General features: G+C 36.4%; 1 protein-coding gene across 1 annotated transcript in view; it reads left to right on the forward strand.

Moving 5' to 3' along the window:
• The window catches only part of NUP62CL (nucleoporin 62 C-terminal like), an 85690-nt gene extending 69999 nt beyond the window's left edge, over window positions 1-15691 (forward strand). Inside the window, exon 10 of the mRNA XM_067022873.1 lies at window positions 15176-15691. Coding sequence (XP_066878974.1) covers window positions 15176-15237 — 62 coding nt within the window. The 3' untranslated portion in view covers window positions 15238-15691. The remainder of the gene's footprint in view (window positions 1-15175) is intronic.
• The last annotated feature ends 3999 nt before the right edge of the window (window positions 15692-19690 follow it).

Genomic DNA, 19690 nt, shown 5'->3' on the forward strand with positions numbered 1-19690 from the left:
AGTTATAAAAAACTAATACATGTGTTATGTTAACAATAGAAATAATGTAATTTTTTTAATTAAAGAGAAATCTCTAACAGTAAGGTTTGTTTTAAATAAAAATGATTTTAAAGCCAAAATCTCTATCTTGGAAGGTTTCTGGGAAATATTTTTATGATTTGATATTTTTAATGACAGTACACATTTTTTTCTGCTATAAAACATAACTGTTATGCTATGTACTTAACTTAAAAATCAGCTTATCTTTAAAAGTGATTTGAAAATCATACACTAAAGTTTATATGTTAAAATATTACACTGTCCAATCAACTTTTCAATATCTATGAGTAAACAGAGAACCAGGCCCCTTTCTTCCTCTAACCCATATAGAACTGACTGATGGAACCAAACTAGGAAGAGATAAGTGTAAGAGTATTGAGTTAAGGGAGTGTTTGAACATGTACTGCTATTGACCAGTTTTAAAACTTGATATTTATCCATTTTTTAACATTTTCTATGCCTCTTTTCCTCATGATTAATATAGCTAATTGAGTTAATAGTAACTATAGTCAAACACTAGTTCCCTCTCTTGTCTTTCTCTTTATACAAATTTACGGCATTATTTTGAGGTTGGCTTGATGGCAATGCTGCAGTCACACATCTGTCTTTTCAGTTGGCAGTCATTGAAACTGCAGCAACTCCAGCTCTGCTGGGACCACTTATGACAGAGTTGGCAGTCAATCTGAGCCAATTTGTTATTCATTTAAAATATATGGAGCTACTTCTTTTAGAGGAGGGAGAGGTAGGACTGAAGGGTAGACGTTTTTTGTTTCTTCATATACCAAACCTTGTCATGTCTGTTAATATTTATCAAACACCATAATAAAGGGATAGGCAGTGGAAAATCTTATGCAAGTCATTATTTGAAAGTTCCTTGAGTATTTTCATGGCATTTGTTTCTTTCATGAAGTGTCCCAAAGCTTCATGACTAAAATGTATTTCATCCATAATCATTGCAGTCTCCTATGGGTTAGAACCCCATAATTATTTAATAGCTGCTCACAACATTTAGACTGCTATTTATGGCAGAAGGAGAAGAATCTTCAGAGTAACTAAAAATGCCGTAAGGAATTTTGTGATATTTCTACAATGTAGTTCTAATAGCAGTGGTCTGTGAACACCTTATTTATTTTTGGCATAAAACATACTTAGTCGTCTAGCGTGACTCTACTAACTTGCATAAAACGCCTTCAGGATCATTTTAGAGAAGCAGCTTTTTGTGATATATCATAATCATACTTCATTTTTACCCAATGTTAATATTTATTGTTTGAGGGATTATTTTAAATTAGATTTTTCAGGGCTGGACATGTTGTAATCTTTTTTTAAAAACTGAGGTATATTTGACATATAGCATTATATTAGCTTCAGGTGCACAGCATGATTCAATATTTGTATACATTGCCAAACCATCACCACAATAAGTCTAGTCAACATCCATCACCTTACACAGATAGAAAAAAAATTGTTTTTTGTGCAGTGAGAACTTTTAAGATCCACTCTCTTAGCAACTTTCAAGTATGCAATACAGTATTATTAACTATAGTTACCATGCTGTATTTTTTAAGAAGCTTTGGTCCAGGTAAGAAATGCTTTAAAAATTTTTTTATTGATTACTTTCAGCCCTCTCATATCTGAAGAGTATCTAATGCTGAGATGCCAAAAGATGCCTTTGGATTCCAATCAAAGTGTCTTCTTCCTAGTTCATCTTCTAGCATAGAATCTGATTTACTGATTGAGCTAGTTTCTTTTACCTCTTCTTTTTCTAAAATTCTTTGGGAAATCTTGGTGACATTGGTTGATCGATGAGGTCATCTCTTATGTTCTGGAGTATAATGTTCCACTTTAGATACCTGAGAGGCAAATGCTTTTGATCTGTCAGAGATGTGGCAACAACACAAAGACTCACTTTAAAGGTCTGTTAAGCTCAACAGAGACAGGTACTTACTTGCTTCTTCCCAATGCGGTTAACTGAAAGGTATTTTATTTCTTTCCATTGTTTAATGAGCTATCTGCTCATCTCTGCTGCTCTTTACAGACAAAATAGATTTATTGTCACACCATTGTTCCTTAATTCTAAAGAATTTCTTGGGCTTCCCTGGTGGCGCAGTGGTTGAGAGTCCACCTGCCGATGCAGGGGACACGGGTTCGTGCCCCGGTCCGGGAAGATCCCACATGCCACGGAGCGGCTGGGCCCGTGAGCCATGGCCGCTGAGCCTGCGCGTCCGGAGCCTGTGCTCCGCAACGGGAGAGGCCACAACAGTGAGAGGCCTGCGTACCGTAAAAAAAAAATAAATAAAAATAAAGAATTTCTTGTAGGTTAGATTAGGATACGGAGATTAAAAATGATCAAGACTTCAGCTTCTGTTAGGAAAGAGTGCATGATGGTTAACATTCTCAGAGCTCCTCTTCCCAAACTTCCTTTCTATATGTAAATCCAGATTTGAAATACACTCAATACATCTGCAAAATTAGATTTCTCACTAATCCTCCTTATGTACATTTTGTGCCCAAGTGAATTTCCTCAAGCTGGAGAGTCTCCCTAGATGAATTATATGTAACATGATTTAAATCACTCCCAAATAGCAGAATTTATATTGTTTGTGAGATATACAGATTTTTCTCCAAAGCAATTTTCTTCCTGTTAGTGACTAAAAACTATAAATATACTGAAGCCTTGCTATAATGCAGTTTTGGGGCCCACGCTCTATGGCTACCTCATAGATAAAGTGGCCTGATAATATTTCACCAATGAAATCTCCCCAGTTGGGATTCAGATAGGCCTGTCCTATTTTGAGCACTTCAGTGTTTGAAGGGACAACAAACAGTGTTATGCTGTGGTGCCAGATAGTACTTTTTATTTAAAATTTTCCCAGCATTTGACAAACAGATGCACTGTAACAGAAAAAGCGCTCTTAGATGGGAGTCTGAAGATATGAGTCCTAGTGTCAATTTTCATTAGTTTTGGCCTTTGGGAAGCCACTGAACCTTCTTGAGTTTTTAGTTATTCTCTTCATCCTAGGTTACTGTGGGAATCAAATAAGGTAATCTGCATAGGCATTTTGAAAACTCAAGTGCTGTATAATGGAAAGTGTTATTTTAGATACAAGTCAAAACCAGAGAGTAGTGACTCTCAATACAAAGCACCTACTATGTGCCAAGGTGCTGTGTTAATCAGCGTAGGAGGTGAAAAAAATCAATGGCATGCACCTCTGCCTCAAAAAGGTTCAAAGTGCATGTGTAGGGAGCAGTAAAGAAAGAGAAACCTATCTTTAGTTGATTCCCTAGAAGAGCTAGAATTTGAAATGAGACTTGAATAGTAAGTAACATTTCAACAGGATTACTGTCTGAGGACGACTTCAAAGGCAATAATTCTACTATCTTGTCCCCCTCTTGCCCCTGCCTCCAAGAACTCACGATACCTTCACCATCTTTTATTTCTATTCCTTTCCTTTGAATGTATTTTTTTATTAATTTTGTGTGAAGGGTAGTGCTATATAGAAGCAGAGTGTCTTGTCATCACCAACTTTTTTTAAACATCTTTATTGGAGTAAAATTGCTTTACAATGTTGTGTTAGTTTCTGCTGTATAACAAAGTGAATCATCTATATGTATACCTATATCCCCATATCTCCTCCCTCTTGCGTCTCCCTCCGACCCTCCCTATCCCACCCCTTTAGGTGGCCACAAAGCAACAAGCTGATCTCCCTGTGCTGTGCAGCTGCTTCCCACTAGCTACCTATTTTACATTTGGCAGTGTATATATGTCCATGCCACTCTCTCACTTTGTCCCAGCTTACCCTTCCCCCTCCCCATGTCCTCAAGTCCATTCTCTACATCTGCGTCTTTATTCCTGTCCTGCCCCTAGGTTCATCAGAACCATTTTTTTTTAGATTCCATATATATGTGTTGGCATACAGTATTTGTTTTTCTCTTTCTGACTTATTTCACTCTGTATGACAGACTCTAGGTCCATCCAAATCACTACAAATAACTCAATTTCATTTCTTTTTATGGCTGAGTAATATTCCATTGCATATATGTGCCACATCTTCTTTATCCATTCATTTGTCGATGGACACTTAGGTTGCTTCCATGTCCTGGCTATTGTAAATAGTGCTGCAGTGAACATTGGAGTGCATGACTCTTTTTAAATTATGGTTTTCTCAAGGTATATGCCCAGTAGTGGGATTGCTGCATCATATGGTAGTTCTATTTGTAGTTTTTTAAGGAACCACTATACTGTTCTCCATAGTGGCTGTATCAATTTACATTCCCACCAACAGTGCAAGAGGGTACCCTTTTCTCCACACCCTCTCCAGCATTTATTGTTTGTAGATTTTTCTGATGATGGCCATTCTGACTGGTGTGAGGTGATACCTAATTGTAGTTTTGATTTGCATTTCTCTAATGATTAGTAATGTTGAGCATCCTTTTGTGTGTTTGTTAGCAATCTGTATATCTTCTTTGGAGAAATATCTATTTAGATCTTCTGCCCATTTTGGGGTTGGGTTGTTTGTTTTTTTGATATTGAGCTGCTTGTATATTTTGGAGATTAATCCTTTGTCAGTTGCTTCATTTGCAAATATTTTCTGCCATTCTGAGGGTTGTCTTTTGGTCTTGTTTATGGTTTCCTTTGTTGTGCAAAAGCTTTGAAGTTTAATTAGGTCCCACTTGTTTGTTTTTGTTTTTATTTCCATTTCTCTAGGAGGTGGGTCAAAAAGGATCTTGCTGTGATTTATGTCAAAGAGTGTTCTTCCTGTTTTCCTCTAAGAGTTTTGTAGTGTCTGGCCCTACATTTATGTCTTTAACCCATTTTGAGTTTATTTTTGTGTATGGTGTGAGGAAGTGTTCTAAATTCATTCTTTTGTATGTAGCTGTCCAGTTATCCCAGCACCACTTATTGAAGGGGCTGTCTTTTCTCTGTTGTATATTCTTGCTTCCTTTATCAAAAATAAGCTGACCATAGGTGCGTGGGTTTATCTCTGGGCTTTCTATCCTGTCCCATTGATCTATATTTCTGTTTCTGTGCCAGTACCGTACTGTCTTGATGACTGTAGCTTTGTAGTATAGTCTGAAGTCCAGGAGTCTGATTCCTCCAGCTCCATTTTTCTTTCTTAAGATTGCTTTGGCTATACGGGGTCTTTTGTGTTCCCATACAAATTGTAAAATTTTTTCTTCTAGTTCTGTGAAAAACGCCATTGGTAGTTTGATAGGGATTGCACTGAATCTGTAGATTGCTTTGGGTGGTATAGTCATTTCCACAATGCTGGTTCTTCCAATCCAAGAACATGGTATATCTCTCCATCTGTTTGTATCATTTTTAATTTCTTTCATCAGTGTCTTATAGTTTCCTGCATCCAGGTCTTTTGTCTCCTTAGGTAGGTTTATTCCTACGTATTTTATTCTTCTGGTTGCAGTGGTAAATGGGAGTGTTTCCTTAATTTCTCTTTCAGATTTTTCATCATTTGTGTATAGAAATGCAAGTGATTTCTGTGCATTAATTTTGTATCCTGCTACTTTACCAAAATCATTGATTAGCTCTAGTAGTTTTTTGGTAGCGTCTTTAGGATTCTCTCTATATAGTATCTTGTCATCTGCCCACAGTGACAGTTTTACTTCTTCTTTTCCAATTTGCATTCCTTTTATTTCTTTTTCTTCTCTGATTGCTGTGGCTGGAACTTCCAAAACTATGTTGAATAAGAGTGGTGAGAGTGGGCAACCTGTCTTGTTCCTGATCTTGGTGGAAATGGTTTCAGCTATTCACCACTGAGAATGATGTTTGCTGTGGGTTTGTCATATATGGCTGTTATTTGGTTGAGGAAAGTTCCCTCTGTGCCTACTTTCTGGAGAGATTTTATCATGAATGGGTGTTGAATTTTGTCGAAAGGTTTTTCTGCATCTATAGAGATTACCATATGGTTTTTACCCTTCAATTTGTTAATATGGTGTATCACATTGATTGACTTGCACATATTGAAGAATTCTTGCATTCCTGGGATAAATCCCACTTGATCATGGTGTATGATCCTTTTAATGTGCTGCTGGATTCTGTTTGCTAGTATTTTGTTGAGGATTTTTGCATCTGTGTTCACCAATGATATTGGCCTGTAGTTTTCTTTCTTTGTGTCATCTTTGTCTGGTTTTGGTATCAGGGTGATGGTGGCCTCGTAGAATGTTTGGGAGTGTTCCTTCCTCTGCTATCTTTTGGAAGAGTTTGAGAAGGATAGGTTTTATCTCTTCTCTAAATATTCGATAGAATTCGCCTGTGAAGCCATCTGATCCTGGGCTTTTGTTTGTTGGGGCATTTTTAATCACATTCTCAATTTCAGTGCTTGTGACTGGGCTGTTTATATTTTCTATTTCTTCCTGGTTCTGCCTCGGAAGGTTGTGCTTTTCTAACAGTTGTCCATTTCTTCCAGGTTGTCCATTTTACTGGCATAGAGTTGCTTGTAGTAATCTCTCATGGTCCTTTGTATTTCTGCAGTGTCCGTTGTTACTTCTCCTTTTACATTTCTAATTCTATGGATTTGAGTCTTCTCCCTTCTTTTCTTGATGAGTCTGGCTAATGACTTATCAATTTTGTTTATCTTCTCAGAGAACCAGCTTTAGTTTTATTGACCTTTGCTATTGTTTCCTTCATTTCTTTTTCATTTATTTCTGACCTGATCTTTATGGTTTCTTTCCTTCTGCTAACTTTGGGTATTTTTTCATTCTTCTTTCTCTAATTGCTTTAGATGTAAGTTTAGGTTGTTTATTTGAGATGTTTCTTGTTTGTTGAGGTAGGATTGTATTGCTATAAACTTCCCTCTTAGAACTGCTTTTGCTGCATCCCATAGGTTGTGTGTTGTCATGTTTTCATTGTCATTTGTTTCTAGGTATTTTTTGATTTCCTCTTTGATTTCTTCAGTGATCTCTTGCCTATTGAGTAGCTTATTGTTTAGCCTCCATGGGCTTGTATTTTTTACATTTTTTTCCAGTATTTGATATCTAGTCTCATAGCATTGTGGTCAGAACGATGCCTGATATGATTTCAATTTTCTTACATTTTCTAAAACTTGATTTGTGACCCAAGATGTGATCTATCCTGGAGAATGTTCCATGGGCACTTTAGAAGAAAGTATATTCTGTTGTTTTTGGATGGCATGTGCTATAAATAACAATTAAGTCCATCCTGTTTAATGTATCATTTAAAGTTTGTGTTTCCTTATTTATTTTAATTTTGGTTGATCTGTCCATTGGTGAAAGTGGGGTGTTAAAGTCCCCTACTATGATTGTGTTACTGTCAATTTCCCCTTTTAAGGCTCTTAGCATTTGCCTTATATATTGAGGTGCTCCTATGCTGGGTGCACAAATATTTACAATTGTTATATCTTCTTCTTGGATTGATCCTTTGATCATTATGTAGTGTCCTTCTTTGTCTCTTGTAATAGTTTTTATTTTAAAGTCTATTTTGTCTCATGTGAGAATTGCCACCCCAGCTTTCTTCTGATTTCCATTTGCATGGAATATCTCTTTCCATCCCCTCACTTTCAGTCTGTATGTGTCCCTATGTCTGAAGTGGGTCTCTTGTAGACAGCATATATATAGGTCTTGTTGTTGTATCCATTCAGCCAGTCTATGTCTTTTGGTTGGAGCATTTAATACATTTACTTTTAAGGTAATTAACAATATGCATTTTCCTATTACCACTTGTTAATTGTTTTGGGTTTGTTACTGTAGGTCTTTTCCTTCTCTTGTGTTTCCTGCCTAGAGAAGTTCCTTTAGCATTTTTTATAAAGCTGGTTTGGTGGTGCTGAATTCTCTTAGCTTTTGCTTGTCTGTAAAGGTTTTAATTTCTCTGTCGAATCTGAATGAGATCCTTGGTGGGTAGAGTAATCTTGCTTGTGGGTTTTTCCCTTTCATCACTTTAAAAATGTCCTGCCACTCCCTTCTGGCTTGCAGAGTTTCTGCTTAGCTGTTAACCTTATGGGGATTCCATTGTATGTTATTTGTTGCTTTTCCCTTGCTGCTTTTAATATTTTTTCTTTGTATTTAATTTTTGATGGTTTGATTAATATGGTTTGATTAATATGATTAATATTAGTTTTTTACACTAATTGAAATTTTTATTGAGGTAATGTGGATTCACATTTAGTGTAAGGAATAATATAGGTCCTGAAGAAATAATATAGAGTTCCTATTTATAGTTTACCTAGTTCTCCCCAGTGATAGCATCTTACAAAACTGTAGTACTGTTTTGATGGTATGATTAATATGTGTTTCTCCTTAGATTTATCCTGTATGGGACTCTCTACACTTCCTGGACTTGAATGACTATTTCCTTTCCCATATTAAGGAAGTTTTCAACTATAATCTCTTCAAATACTTTCTCATACCCCTTGTTTTTCTCTTCTTCTTCTGGGACCCCTATAATTCGAATGTTGGTGCATTTAATGTTGTCCCAGAGGTCTCAGAGAGTGCCCTCAATTCTTTTTCGTTCTTTGTTCTTTATTCTGCTCTGCTGTAGTTATTTCTACTCTTTTTCTTCCTGGTCATGTATCTGTTCTTCTGCCTCCATTATTCTGCTATTGATTCCTTCTAGAGAAATTTAAATTTCATTTATTGTGTTGTTCATCCTTGTTTGTTTGCTATTTAGTTATTCTAGGTCCTTGTTAAATGTTTCTTGTATTTTCTCCATTCTATTTACAAGATTTTTGATCATCTTTACTGTCATTACTCTGAATTCTTTTTCAGGTAGACTGCCTATTTCCTCTTCATTTGTTTGGTCTGCTGGGTTTTTACCTTGCTCCCTCATCTGCTGCATATTTCTCTGTCTTCTCATTTTGCTTATCTTTCTGTGTTTGGGGTCTCCTTTTCACAGGGTGAAAGTTCATATTTCCTGTTGTTTTTGGTGTCTGCCCCCAGCGGGTAAGGTTGGTTCAGTGGGTTGTGTAGGCTTCCTGATGGAGGGGACTGGTGCCTCTGTTCTGGTGGATGACGCTGGATCTTGTCTTTCTGTTGGGCAGGGATGCGTCCAGTGGTGTGTTTTGGTGTGTCTGTGAACTTAGTATGATTTTAGGCAGCCTCTCTGCTAATGAGTGGGGCTGTGTTCCTCTCTTGCTAGTTGTTTGGCATGGGGCATCGAGCACTGGAGCTTGCTGGCTGTAGGGTGGAGCTGGGTCTTAGGATTGAAGCGGAGTTCTCTGGGAGAGCTCTTGCTGATTGATATTACATGGGGCCAGGAGGTCTCTGATGGTCCAGTATCCTGAACTCAGCTCTCCCACCTCAGAGGCTCAGGCCAGAGCACCAAGACCCTTTCAGCCACATGGCCAGGTATGTGGGAATTTTCTTGCCTTTTGGGAAGTCTGAGGTCTTCTGCCAATGTTCAGTAGGTGTTCTGTAGGCGTTGTTCCACATGTAGATGTATTTTTGAAGTATTTGTGGGGAGCAAGGTGATCTCCATGTCTTACTCTTCCACCATCTTGAAGGTCTCCCCAATCACCACCTTAATGTATCAGTGGTGAGGTCAGGATGAGAATCCTCATGGCAGAGTGGAGAGCTTCATATGTTTCTAGAAACACTGTTCTTCCCATCAGATCACAATTAGCAGTAAGAATTCAAGTATATTTATGCTGAGTGTTACTTTAGTTTCAATAACCTGGGAATCTTCTTAAAAGTACCTATGACAGGGCTTCCCTGGTGGCGCAGTGGTTGAGAATCCGCCTGCTGATGCAGGGGACACGGGTTCGTGCCCCGGTCTGGGAAGATCCCACATGCTGCGGAGCGGCTGGGCCCGTGAGCCATGGCCACTGAGCCTGTGCATCCGGAGCCTGCGCTCCGCAAAGGGAGAGGCCACAACAGTGAGAGGCCCGTGTACCACAAAAAAAAAAAAAAAAAAAAAAAAAAAAAAAAAAAAAAAAGTACCTATGACAAGTAGGAGGACTGTTTTTTTTTTCTCTCTCTCTCTCTTTTTCCCCCTCCTTCCCTCTCTTCCTTTCTTCCTCCCTCCCTTCCCCTCTCTCCCCCTTCCTACCTCCTTCTTCCCCTTTTTGAATGAGAAATAAACCTTAATTAGGTTAAACTCCTGAGATTTCAGGGTTGCTTTTAAACAGCAGCCTAACCTAATAGTGAAGTATATTCTACAGTAACTAAAACCTTAAAATCTGTCTTTGGCTTAGCAGGCATGCAACAATGAGGAAACCCATATTGCAAGCTGAAAAGATGGCCAACCATATCAAGCAGTGAGAATAAATGTTAAAACTCTTGCCTCACATAAATTTGGGGTCATATTATGTGCCTACTCAGCAGGCACTTCTAGAAGAAATTGGGAATCATAACCTTGTTTGTGTAGGTTAGTTTTTTACACTAATTGAAATTTTTATTGAGGTAATGTGGATTCACATTTAGTGTAAGGAATAATATAGGTCCTGAAGAAATAATATAGAGTTCCTATTTATAGTTTACCTAGTTCTCCCCAGTGATAGCATCTTACAAAACTGTAGTACTGTATTGCAACTGGGGTATTAACATTGATAAAATTTGTCTTGTTCAGATTTCTACAGTTTTACTTGTGTGTGTGTGTGTTTAGTCATATACAATTTTATCACATGTGTAGGTTTGTATAGCCACAACCATAGTAAAAATACAGAATAGTCCCATTACTACAAGAATTCCTCATATTCCCCTTTTATTGCCACACCCACCTTCCTCCCACCATATCCCCCCCTTCTCCCTGCCCCCTAATTCTTGGCAACCACTAATCTATTCTCCCTTTCTGAAATTTTATCATTTCAAAATACTATATAAGATGAAATCATATAGCATGTAACCTTTAGGGGTTGGCTGTTTTTCACTCAGCATAATTCCCCAGAGATTCATCTAAATTGCTATATGTATCAGTGGTTTGATCCTTTTTGTTGCTGAGTAGTTTTCCATGGTTTAGATGTACTACAGTCTGTTTACACATTTACCTGTTGTAGTACATCTTAGATGTTTCCAGCTTTTGGCTACTTATGAGTAAAGCTTCTATGAATGTTTATGTACAGAGTCTTGTGTGAACATAAGTTTTCATTTCTCTTGGATAGATGCCCAAGACTGCATTTGCTAGGTCATATGGTAGTTGTGTCTTCAGTTTTATTTTAAAAAACTGTTATACTATTTTCCAGAGAGACTGTACCATTTTACATACCCACCAGCAAAGTATGAGTAATCTAATTTGTCTGCGTCCTCAACATTTGGTATTTTCACCTTTTTTTTTCATTTTAACCATTCTGATAGATGTGTAGTGAGATCACTGAAGTTTTAATTTGCATTTTCCTAATGGCTAATGATGTTGAACATCTTTTCATGTGCTTATTTGTCATGAGTATATCCTCTCTGATGAAATGTCAGTTCTTGCCTTTTGTCCATTTTCTAATTGGATTTTTTTTACTGTTGTTTTGAGAGTTCATTATATATTCTAGATGCTAGTCCTTTACTAGCTATGTGGTTTGCATATATTTTCTCCTACTCTGTACCTTGTCTCTTCTTAACAGAGTTGTTCACAGGACAAAAGTTTTTAAAATTAAGTCCAGTTTATCAATTTTTCCTTTTATGGATCATGCTTTTAGTGTGAAGTCTAAGAACTTTTTGCATAGTCATATATACCCCCAATTTTCTCCTCTGTTTTTTCCTACAAGTTTTATTGTTTTATATTTTATATTTAAGGCTGTGATCCATTTTGAGTTAATTTTTGTATAAGATGTGAGGTTTAGATCAACTTTTTTTTCCCTCTATGGATATCAAATTGTTTTCTGGGATCTCTATTCCGTAGATCTATATGTCTTTCCCTCCACCAATACTACACTCTCTTAATCAATGTAGCTGTATAGTAAGCCTTAATATCTTGGAGAGTAATTTCTCCCACTTTATTTTTCTCCATCAAGGTTGTTTTAGCTATTTTAATTCTTTTGCATTTCCATAAAAATTTGCTAGGACTTGATAGGAATTACATTAAATTTATAGATCAGTTTGGGGGAAAATTGACATCTTTACTGTGTTGATTCTTCTCATCCATGAACATAGTATGTCTCAATATTTATTTAGGTCTTCTTTGAGCTCTTTCATCAGCATTTTGTAATTTTCAGCACCCACATCATGTATATGTTTTGGTTTTGTCAGACTTATACCTAAGTATTTCATTTTATTTGTAGTGATTGTAAATGATACTGCGTTTTAAATTCTGGTTTCCACATGTTCATTTTTAGTACATAAAAACACAATTTTAATATGTTGATCTTGTATGCCTGCTGAACTCACTTCTAGGAGTTTGGTATTTTGGGGTTTGGTTTTGTTTTTGATTACTCGGGATTTTCTACATAGGTAGTTACATCGTCTGCAAAAAGGGACAATTTTATTTTTTCCTTCCCCATCTGTATGTTATTTATGTCTTTTTCTCACATTACACTGGTTAGAACTTCAGGACCATGTTGAATAAGAGTGGTGGGAGCAAACATCTTTGCCTTGCTTCTGAGTTTAGTCTTTCACTGGAAGTATGATTTTAGGTATAGGTTTTTTTGTAGATGCTTTTTATGAAATTGAGGTAATTCCACTCTTTTCCTGATTTTTTATCATTAATTTTTATTATTAATGAGTACTGGATTTTGTCAAATGCTTTTTCTACATCAATTGATATAATCATATGATTTTTCTTCTTTAACTTGTTGATATGGTGGATTACATTGACACATTTTTAAACATTGATTCAACCTTACATTCATGGAATAAATTCTACTTGGTCCTGGTTTCTAGTTCCTTTTATATGTTGTTGGATTTGGTTTGCTAGATTTTTCTTGAGGAATTTTAAGAGTTTGAGAGATTTTTTTAAATTGTTATTTTATATTGGAGTATAGTTTATTTACAATGTTGTGTTAGTTTCAGGTGTACAGCAAAGTGATTTAGTTATACATATACATATATCTATTCTTTTTCAGATTCTTTCCCATATAGGTTATTACAGAAGTTTGAGTTGATTTTTGTTCATAGTTAGAGGTAGGGGGTCAACTTCAGTTCCATGTAGATATGCAGTTGTCCCTGTATTATTTGCTGAAAAGGACTATGCTTCCCCCCCCATTGTACTGTCTTGGCACCTTTGTTAAAAATGAATTGACCATAAATATAAGGTTTTATTTGTGGACTTCATTTCTGGTCCATTGATCTCTATGGCTATCCTATGCTAATACCATGCTGTCTCGATTACTGTAGCTTTGTAGTATGTTTTAAAATTGGGTAGTGTAATTCCTGCAATTTATTATTCTTTTTCAGATTGCTTTGGCTATTCTGGGTCCTTTGTCTTTCCATGTAAATTTTAAAGCTTGTCTATATCTACAAAAGTAGCCTTCTGAAATTTTCATAGGCATTGCATTGAATTTGTAGATCAATTTGTGGAGAATTTACATCTTAACACTATTGAGTCTTTCAATCCATGAACATGGAATATCTCTTCATTTTTTTAGATCTTCTTTAGTTTCTCTTAGCAATGATTTATAGTTTCCAGTGTACAAGTCTTATAGTTCATTTGCTAAGTTTATTCCTGAGTGTTTTAATTCTTTTTTATGCTACTGTGAATAGAGTTGTTTTATTAATTTCACTTTCATATTGTTCAGTACAGTTACTTTTTTAATAATGTCAAATGTATATGGCATAGTTCTTACCTCCCATCGAATTTTGACTATTACTAGCATTTTACTTCTAGTATGATGTGTAATTTAATAGGCCTGCAGGGACAATCACTGACACATATCATGGGACCAGAACTCTGGGCAGTTAAGTGCCTAGGTGCAGTTTTTGCCCTTAAGTAATGAAACTCCTGAAAAGTGTAAAGTATGTTAATACAGAGATAGTCTTGAGAATTCAGTTTGAAGCCATGACAAAATATTTATGGTAAGCCTCTCTTAATAATGCTGACTTGTGTTTCTCAACATTTCATTGATTTTTTAAAATGTTTATAAAAGTACTCTTTTGCATTTAATATGTATCAATCAGCAAATTAAGTAGTTTGTGCTTATGTTGACACTTCTGGCCTCAAGTTAATGGTTTGTTGTAGTGCTCATTTATGTTTCTGTCATGTTGAAAAATGTTATTCAGGGGGAAAAATTGGTCCCTGCACTTAGTTATTACAACAGAAAGGAGATGTGTTTTCCCAGACTGTTCTCCTAGCCTTTCAGTAGACAACCATCATTTAAATCATTTGTTCTTAAAAGGTGTGATCTTACGGAATGCCTATACATCATAAGATAGAATGAGGTATTATACCTCAAAAACTGCAAAACATTGGTTCTTTTCCAATTGACTGAAGAAAATTAAATTATATTGTTCGACATTTTTCAGTTTTTCTCTTGTAAAGTTTTCCTTAAATTTTTGGCACCAGTTATTGCTTATCAACCAGTGAGCATTAATGAATACTAAAACAAATGACCAAATTTATTTGTGCACATTAACAGAAAAACTCAGATTATCATACTTACTCCAACAGCTTATTTTTACTGCAGAAAGTTACTGTTCTATATGGTGAAACTAATGGTATTTTGTGTTGTTCTGCCCCTGAGCAAATTAAGGACCACCAAGTTAAATAAATCATTAGAAAGGAACTGAAATGTGAAAATATTCAGTGTACTAATTTGCTTATAGGCAGCAAAGACCTACCAAAATCTACACATTCAATTTCATGACCATCCTGTATGACCCTTTTAGGCTGTAATGAGTAAAAAGCAGTTAACACTTCTCTTCAACAAAATACAAATGTCAGGTAGACTGTTACTTTCCTGAAAGCTAGGGAGAGCAAATCAAGAACAGTATTGTGCAATAGTTTCCAACCAGACAGAGGCATGTTTTACTCTTCCTCTGTATTTTCTAATACTTAAAGCTATTAAAATTGACATGTATGGGACTCCCCTGGCTGTCCAGTGGTTAAGACTCTGCACTTCCACTGCAGGTGGCACAGGTTCAATCCCTGGTCGGGGAACTAAGATCCTGCAAGGTGCACAGCGTGGCCAAAAAAAAAAAAAAAAAAATGACATGTAAAGTTTTGTCAATCATATGTTGAAGGGAGAAAGTAAGTTATGTTCCTGGGATATTTTGTCCTCTGAGTAATGATGTGTGCCTTTTCCCCTTATAGGCATGCTGCAGAGGAAGGTAGAAGAGGTACAAGTTTTCGACCATCATCATTACAAGGAATAGGAATGCAATGTCAGGATTCCTTTTGATTGAATGACCCTATCTTCAGTATGCTGTTTTTGGATTATACATTACCTACAAATTTTGATGGTGTTTGTTAGAGTAATATTTACAGTTAATATTTAATCTTTGGTGGCAATAAAGGCTGCAGGTATTTCCCCCCACTTAAATATTGTGCTGTTGGGATTGATACTGTAGTTTGGCTTTTAGTATTAGCAAATCAAAACTATATCAGCTCTTCTGTCTAGACAGCAGCCTATTTGATGTTGACTATGTGTGTGCAATTCATGGCTTACTCTGCTAGATTCCATATCTTACCACCAGCACACATTGTCCTTTTCACTCGAACCAGATCATAAAGAAATGTTTGCCAAAAAATAGATGCCAACCAGTCTTTACTGGGTGCCTGTTAACATTCAACATATAGTGTTAGCTACTGTAAAGTCTATCTCCTCAAAAGAACTTAGTGTCATTTATGTCATAGAGTGTTCTGCCTATGTTTTCCTCTAAGAGTTTGATAGTGTCTGGCCTTACATTTAGGTCTTTAACCCATTTTGAGTTTATTTTTGTGTATGGTGTTAGGGAGTGTTCTAATCTCATACTTTTACATCTACCTGTCCAGTTTTCCCACCACCACTTATTGAAGAGGCTGTCTTTTCTCCACTGTATATTCTTGCCTCCTTTATCAAAGATAAGGTGACCATGTGTGTGTGGGTTTATCTCTGGGCTTTCTATCCTGTTCCATTGATCTATATTTCTGTTTTTGTGCCAGTACCATGCTGTCTTGATTACTGTAGCTTTGTAGTATAGTCTGAAGTCAGGGAGCCTGATTCCTCCAGCTCCATTTTTCGTTCTCAAGATTGCTTTGGCTATTCGGGGTCTTTTGTGTTTCCATACAAATTATGAAAGTTTTTGTTCTAGTTCCATGAAAAATGCCAGTGGTAGTTTGATAGGGATTTCATTGAATCTGTAGATTGCTTTGGGTAGTAGAGTCATTTTCACAATGTTGATTCTTCCAATCCAAGAACATGGTATGTCTCTCCATCTACTTGTATCATTTTTAATTTCTTTTATCAGTGTCTTATAATTTTCTGCAAACAGGTCTTTTGTCTCCTTAGGTAGGTTTATTCCTAGATATTTTATTCTTTTGTTGCAATGGTAATGGGAGTGTTTTCTTAATTTCACTCTCAGATTTTTCATCATTAGTGTATAAGAATGCCACAGATTTCTGTGCATTAATTTTGTATCCTGCTATTTTACCAAATTCATTGATTAGCTCTAGTTTTCTGGTAGCATCTTTAGGATTCTCTATGTATAGTATCATGTCATCTGCAAACAGTGACAGCTTTACTTCTTCTCTTCCGATTTGGATTCCTTTTATTTCTTTTTCTTCTCTGATTGCTGTGGCTAGAACTTCCAAAACTATGTTGAATAAGAGTGGTGAGAGTGGGCAACCTTGTCTTGTTCCTGATCTTAGTGGAAATGGTTTCAGTTTTTCACCATTGAGGATGATGTTGGCTGTGGGTTTGTCATATATAGCCTTCATTATGTTCAGGAAATTTCCCTCTATGCCTACTTTCTACAGGGTTTTTATCATAAATGGGTGTTGAATTTTGTCAAAAGCTTTCTCTGCATCTATTGAGATGATCATATGGTTTTTCTCCTTCAGTTTGTTGATATGGTGTATCACATTGATTGATTTGCATACATTGAAGAGGCAGAACACTCTATGACATAAATCACAGCAAGATCCTTTTTGATCCACCTCCTAGAGAAATGGAAATAAAAACAAAAATAAACAAATGGGACCTAATTAAACTTCAAAGCTTTTGCACAGCAAAGGATCCCATAAACAAGACCAAAAGACAACCCTCCGAATGGGAGAAAATAGTTGCAAATGAAGCAACTGACAAAGGATTAATATCCAAAATTTATAAGCAACTCATGCAGCTCAATAACAAAAAACAAACAACCCAATCCAAAAATGGGCAGAAGAGCTAAATAGATATTTCCCCAAAGAAGATATCCAGATTGCCAACAAACACATGAAAGAATGCTCAACATCATTAATCATTAGAGAAATGCAAGTCAAAACTACAATGAGATATCATCTCATACCGGTCAGATTGGCCATCATCAAAAACTCTAGAAACAATAAATGCTGGAGAGGGTGTGGAGAAAAGGGAACACTCTTGCACTGCTGGTGCGAATGTAAATTGATACAGCCACTATGGAGAACAGTATAGAGGTTCCTTAAAAAACTACAAATAGAACTACCATACGACCCAGCAATCCCACTATTGGGCATATACCCTGAGAAAACCATAATTCAGAAAGAGTCATGTACCAAAATGTTCATTGCAGCTCTATTTACAATAGCTAGGACATGGAAACAACCTAAGTGTCCATCAACAGATGAGTGGATAAAGAAGATGTGGCCCATATATACAATGGAATATTACTCAGCCATAAAAATAAACGAAACTGAGTTATTTGTAGTGAGGTGGATGGACCTGGAGTCTGTCATACAGAGTGAAGTAAGTCAGAAGGAGAAAAACAAATATCTTATGCTAACACATATATGCTAACACAGAAGAAAAAAAAATGTCACGAAGAGCCTAGGGGTAGGATGGGAATAAAACACAGACCTACTAGAGCATGGTCTTGAGGTTATGGGGAAGGGGAAGGGTAAACTGTGATGAAGTGAGAGAGTGACATGGACATTTATACACTACCAAACGTGGGGTGGATAGCTAGTGGGAAGCATCCCTATGGCACAGGGAGATCAGCTGGGTAGTTTGTGACCACCTAGAGTGGTGGGATAGGGAGGGTGGGAGGCAGGGAGATGCCAGAGGGAAGAGATACGGAAACATATGTATATGTATAACTGATTCACTTTGTTGTAAAGCAGAAACTAACACACCATTGTAAAGCAATTATACTCCAATAAAGATGTTTAAAAAAAGAACTTATTGTCTACTTTGAGATATACTTAATGCCTATCTGTATAAAAAAACAGTATAGACAATACAAGGAAGTGTGTTATGAAGTACAGAAAGTATGCTATAGAAATTCAGAGGAGGCAGTTAGGATGGGAGTTAGGATGGATTTGGGACTTGATTTAGGTTATTTTAAAAGGTATGGTTCAGGCAATTCGTTTATGTCCAGATAATCTGGTGTTTTACTTAGTTTTAGCATATGATTTATTAGTTGTGGGTTTTGTTTATTTGTTTTTCAAGAAAAAACGTTGTTCTTAGCTTGGAAACAGTGTGATTTCTTGTGTTTCATGTTTTACCTAAGTCATATATAAAGGCAATGCTCTGAAAAATAAAAGTATAACACTAAAATAAACTTCTTAAAATTTTTTGAGTGACTAAAGCTTAATTGCCTGTAATTCCTGAGCTGAAATTCTGTTGTACTGACTGAACATGACCATCCTGAAGGGTACATATTATGGAAAGAATATATTTTTGGAATGTTACATCACCTTATGAGTAAACCAAATATCAGAACTTACATGGCCTCTGTTTTTCCTACCCACACTTCTCAGAGTAGCAGCTTCTAACCAGGTAAGTTTTCATTACCTCTCAAAATTACAGAGAGCATTTAATTTTATGGATGATATCTGTAGGTAAACAGCTTTTGAGTATTATCTTGAGTAATCTTTAATGTTTGAATACGATATTATTATCCTAGATAAAGACATTTTCCCTACTGTTTTTGACAATTCAACTCTTGTAGTCTGTGAATACGTTAAGTTCCACATTCAGTAAAGAGAACATAGTATATAGAAGGAAATACTGGATTTATTCTTGTCCCTGCTTAATTAACTGGACAGATAATTTCACTTGGAGCATTATCTTTTGTCTATAACATGAAAGAGTTGGACCATATGAAGGTTTTCCCAACTGGAAGAAACTAGTTTTCATTTCTCACAAGTGTTTTGCTTCCTTTATGTCTTTTCACTACCAGTACTTGCTTACTGTGAACTTCCTCAGTAAAATAAAGAAAGAGGAGACTACAGTACTCCTATTGACTTTGCATTGGGAGTTCTAATATATTTTTTCCAGCACATAAAAGAGGCATGTGATACAGAGTAAAGTAAGTCAGAAAGAGAAAAACAAATACCATATGCTAACACATATATATGGAATCTAAAAAAAAAAAACTGGTTATGAAGAACCTAGGGGCAGGATGGGAATAAAGACGCAGACCTACTAGAGAATGGACTTGAGGACATGGGGAGGGGGAAGGGTAAGCTGGGATGAAGTGAGAGAGTGGCATGGACATATATACACTACCAAACGTAAAATAGAGAGCTAGTGGGAAGCAGCCACATAGCACAGGGAGATCAGCTCGGTGGTTTGTGACCACCTAGAGGGGTGGGATAGGGAGAGTGGGAGGGAGGGAGACACAAGATGGAAGAGATATGGGGATATATGTATACATATAGCTG

The sequence above is a fragment of the Kogia breviceps genome, chromosome X, assembly GCF_026419965.1.
Source record: "Kogia breviceps isolate mKogBre1 chromosome X, mKogBre1 haplotype 1, whole genome shotgun sequence".
Classification (NCBI taxonomy): domain Eukaryota; kingdom Metazoa; phylum Chordata; class Mammalia; order Artiodactyla; family Physeteridae; genus Kogia; species Kogia breviceps.